We start from the raw sequence: 4,643 nt of genomic DNA on the forward strand, positions 1-4,643 counted from the left end.
GATGGAAATTCAGCTTTGCATCACAGAAATAAATTATATTTTAAAGGATATTAAAATAGAAAACATTTTGCAAGATTACTGTTTTTTTCTGTATTTTTGATCAAATAAATGCAGCCTTGATGAGCATAAGAGACTTCTTTAAAAAACATTACAAGTCTTACTGATCGCAAACTTTTGAACGGTAGTGTAAATTTAAAAAAAAAACACCCAATGTGCATGCTTTATTAATAATTGTATATATGCAGAGTTAACATTTTTTGAATTTTATGCAGAAAAGGTGCATTGCCATCTTGCTTCGACCAAATTTATTTGAAACACCTGACGTCATAATTACGACTTCGTAAATATGAACTTCCCAGGAGGACTTGAATCCACCAATATATTCACATTACGGAATCAAAATAATTTGTGAATATTTCATGTTGACTTTAAAAGACTTGGCTGGTAAAATAGTTCCCACTTGGGCGCTGTGAAAACAGGCATCCATGGCCTGCCTGTCTAAAACTGTTGACTTGCTTCCAGATTAATGTTCTCCAGACCCGAATCAGTGAACAACAAAAGTTGTAAGTAACCGGCTGTGTTGTGTAGCCTGCTGTCAGTAACTGTTGTCGGTCAGATTTGTGTCGGGTCTGGGCTGTCGATCGGTCGGTCGCTGCCGTGGGTGAACGTGCAGGAGACGTGCTTGTGACAAGTCTTACTGATCGCAAACTTTTGAACGGTAGTGTAAATTTTAAAAAAAAACACCCAATGTGCATGCTTTATTAATAATTGTATATATGCAGAGTTAACATTTTTTTAATTTTATGCAGAAAAGGTGCATTGCCATCTTGCTTCGACCAAATTTATTTGAAACACCTGACGTCATAATTACGACTTCGTAAATATGAACTTCCCAGGAGGACTTGAATCCACCAATATATTCACATTACGGAATCAAAATAATTTGTGAATATTTCATGTTGACTTTAAAAGACTTGGCTGGTAAAATAGTTCCCACTTGGGCGCTGTGAAAACAGGCATCCATGGCCTGCCTGTCTAAAACTGTTGACTTGCTTCCAGATTAATGTTCTCCAGACCCGAATCAGTGAACAACAAAAGTTGTAAGTAACCGGCTGTGTTGTGTAGCCTGCTGTCAGTAACTGTTGTCGGTCAGATTTGTGTCGGGTCTGGGCTGTCGATCGGTCGGTCGCTGCCGTGGGTGAACGTGCAGGAGACGTGCTTGTGGCTGTAATCAGGCAGCAGACGTCTGCAAATCCACAGGTTTCCCCATCAGCCTGTCTTGTTGAAATTGTCTTTTGTGCTTAGCAAGGCTTGTATGTGTCCCTTACAGATCACTCAGCTACTGGCTAGAGTCAGAGATCACCAGAGGTAAGTACCCTGAGCCACACTGGTCACTTTCCCCTGGTTTCAGCGAGGTCTGGTTCAGAAGAAGGAAGCAGAGGAAGTGTTGCTGTTAAGCAGACCAAGACAAAGCCGTTTTGGTTTGATCTGCTTAACAGACCCTGCTCCTTTCAGATCCCAGGCCCGATGAAACCGTACCATCTTGACCAGAGCGAGGTTGGAGCATGTGGTCCAGCTCAATCCCAGCGTCAAACGGGGAAACGTTTAGGATTTTTACACTCAATCCTAATAGGGCCGGTTCAAGTGGCTCCTTCAATTCGTACTTTACTGTCATCGCCAACACATACAGTACATGAATTTGCCCACATAAGCTGACAGAACCACTCATATATGCAGATATATAGGTATCACTTATTATAAATGTTCACCCAAAAATCCAAGATGTAGATTAGCATTCCATCACTTGCTCACCAATGGATCCTCTGCAGTGAATGGGTGCCGTCAGAACGAGAGCTGATAAAATTATCACGATAATCCACAAGTAATCCATCCATCAATTAATGTCTTGCTAAGGCAAAAAGCTGCATGCAAACAAATCCATCAAGGCATTTTAAATTCAAACCATCACTTCTGGCCAAAATACGAGTCCATAATCCATAATAACTCTTCCTCCAGTGAAAAAGTCCATCCACTATTGTCCTCTCACATCAAAATCCTAAAAAAAATTGTGTATACTTCATATAGCATTAGATGATGAATACTTCACAGGCATTAGATGATGGATTGGACTGGACTGGAGTGGTGTGGATTACTTTTGGATTATTGTGATGTATTTATCAGCTGTTTGGACTCTCATTCTGACGGCACCCATTCACTGCAGATCATGCATTGGTGAGCAAGTGATGTAATGCTAAATTTCTCCAAATCTGTTCACATTAGGGCTGGACGATATGGCCAAAATTGATATCACGGTATATATTTTAATTTCGGTCGATACGATATAATTCCGATATCGATATGAACACTATTTATCTGAAATAAATAAATGCAGCCTTGGTGAGCAGCAGAGAATTCTTAAAAAAAAAAAAAACATTAAAAATCTTACTGTTCAAAAACTTTTGACTGGTAGTGTAGGCTGATTATTCTTATAGATTGAAACAAATGTGCTTCAGCCAGAAAAAAGGGTATGAAAAGTGCTCCGAGTCGCTGCAGAAAACAAAAAAATTGAACAACAACAAAAACTGGAAATGTTGCTGGAGACGGGCTTATTGAAAATGAAAACTCATTCTCTGCCAGCAGGAGGCGCTTTTAGAGTGATAAAACTAGCGGTTTCTCCAGTAATGGCTGTAATCAAAGCAGCTCCGCTCATGAATGCTACTTTATCAGATCAAATGAAAATGCCATCGAAACTTTTCTGAAGACAGTCAATTCCCTTCAGAGATACATTCATATAAAACACCCGCGCCGTGTTATGATTTTGAAACGTGCAGTGCTCATGTTTATTCAACGAAGTCAAACGGCACAAATAAATCAATGTATGGGAAACTGGTAATGTATATCGAAATATCGGAAATGTGTTTAAAAATCATATCACCGTTATTGAAAAAAATTATATCGCGATACATATTGATATTGAATTATTGTCCAGCCCTAGTTCACATAAAGAAAGACACTCATTTACATCTTGGAAGGCCTGAGGGTGAGTACATTTTCAGCAAATTTTCATTTTTGGGTGAACTATTCCTTTAATACATTGATTGGACATAGATGAGAGAGACTCCGATGGAACGGTAAGTTCAAAATGAATATTTTGCCTCTTGAGATGGAATCTGTAGGCTGAACGAGATGGTAAGAAACACATTAAGCCAAAACAAGACTGAAACATGGACAGCATGCGAATGAGTGGCGCTTTTTTTCTTGCATGTTGATGAAATGTGTCTCTTCTAATCTTGTGAACTGACATTCCGATAACAGTTTTATTTTGTTTTCACTTCACAAATGTGGTAAGGACAGGAATCATTTTTGTTTTGGGGGTTGTTGTTTTAATTAATATTCATGGATTAGCTGATGAATATTAATTAGGGTATGCTCAGAGTCTGTCATCTGAGATCAAGTCTGAAATTTGCAAGTAAAAATTGAAATGCATTATGATTAGAAATAAAGTGTGCTAAATCATTTAAATAATTTCAATAGCATAATGTTATGTTCTGATTTAGTAGATCAATGAACTGATGAAAGGATCAGCAATTATCTCAAAAGTTTTTGTTTTGATATGCAGCCAAATATAATGGTTTGATGATTATTTTTTCTCTTTTCAGTGCCAAAGGTCGTGGCAAGGGCAAGGTTGGCGGCAGGCTGAGGTAAACATGCAGCGAATCGAGGCCCTACAGACATCCAGAAGACTTTGTCTCCTTCTTCACATATGCATTTGCAGTCATTATAAAACCATCTTTCTGTTTGATTGCATATGTAGAGACAGTAAAGTCTGTCATTTTACTAATTTTTTATTTCTGCTTTTTTGTCTTAGACACACAATTATTCTGCAGTCATCACTAAAATGTATCATTCATTTTATCCCTGCAACATTAAAAGAGCCAAACTGCCTACAAAGTGTCCTGGTGACTGTTTCTCACATACTTATTTTACATTATTTTCCAGAACCTCCTTTTTTTAATCACTATACCCACACATGAAAATGTAATTCATCAGCAGTGCAAAGAAAAAAGGGTGCAGAGCCAATATGATCTTAATAATAAACTCATTTCAACATACTATCAAACCAATGTAAGTCATAATAAAAAGAGGACCTGGATAAATAAACAAAAAGCATTGACTGAATGTATTGTCTTTCTTGCGAAATGCCTATGGACCAATATTAACTTTACTATAATACTACTATACTATTCTATACTATACTATACTATACTATAATACTTTAGTAAATTACTATAGCAGTGTAATTCACTAAAATCACAGGAGGGTGCAACCTGTTTAGAGTCATTAGACTCGATATGCAGTGGTGTAAGTCACCAAAATCACCACATGTAGGTTCATCAGACTCAAAGATCGGTCTGTGTAGTGCTGTGTGAACTTGAATATGACTTCGGTAACACTGACTGCTTGGCATTACATGTTGATTAGTTATTGGCTGTGGTGATGAATATTTAATTAGCTGTGTTTGTGCTTATGAAAAACATTAAATATAGTTGTAGTTATTGTAGCTTATAGTTCTATTTGTCATTCTGTTTAGAGTTGTTTATGTGGTTTTTTATTGAATTATCACTACATTTTTAATTTAGTTG

At 37.3% G+C, this 4,643-nt stretch overlaps 1 protein-coding gene across 7 annotated transcripts in view; it reads left to right on the forward strand.

Annotated features, from left to right (window-relative positions):
- The window catches only part of LOC107656364 (troponin T, cardiac muscle-like), a 14,902-nt gene extending 10,743 nt beyond the window's left edge, over positions 1–4,159 (forward strand). For 5 of the 7 annotated variants that reach the window (XM_016444167.1, XM_016444170.1, XM_016444171.1 and 2 more), the window contains 2 exons: positions 523–563; positions 3,660–4,159. In XM_016444167.1, coding sequence (XP_016299653.1) covers positions 523–563; positions 3,660–3,705 — 87 coding nt within the window. In that variant the 3' untranslated portion in view covers positions 3,706–4,159. Of the gene's footprint in view, positions 1–522; positions 564–1,059; positions 1,101–1,330; positions 1,369–3,659 lie in introns of all 7 variants that reach the window. The other 2 variants (XM_016444168.1, XM_016444169.1) reach the window with 2 other exon arrangements.
- The last annotated feature ends 484 nt before the right edge of the window (positions 4,160–4,643 follow it).

Source organism: Sinocyclocheilus anshuiensis, unplaced genomic scaffold (genome assembly GCF_001515605.1).
Source record: "Sinocyclocheilus anshuiensis isolate Anshui unplaced genomic scaffold, SAMN03320099.WGS_v1.1 scaffold183, whole genome shotgun sequence".
NCBI lineage: Eukaryota > Metazoa > Chordata > Actinopteri > Cypriniformes > Cyprinidae > Sinocyclocheilus > Sinocyclocheilus anshuiensis.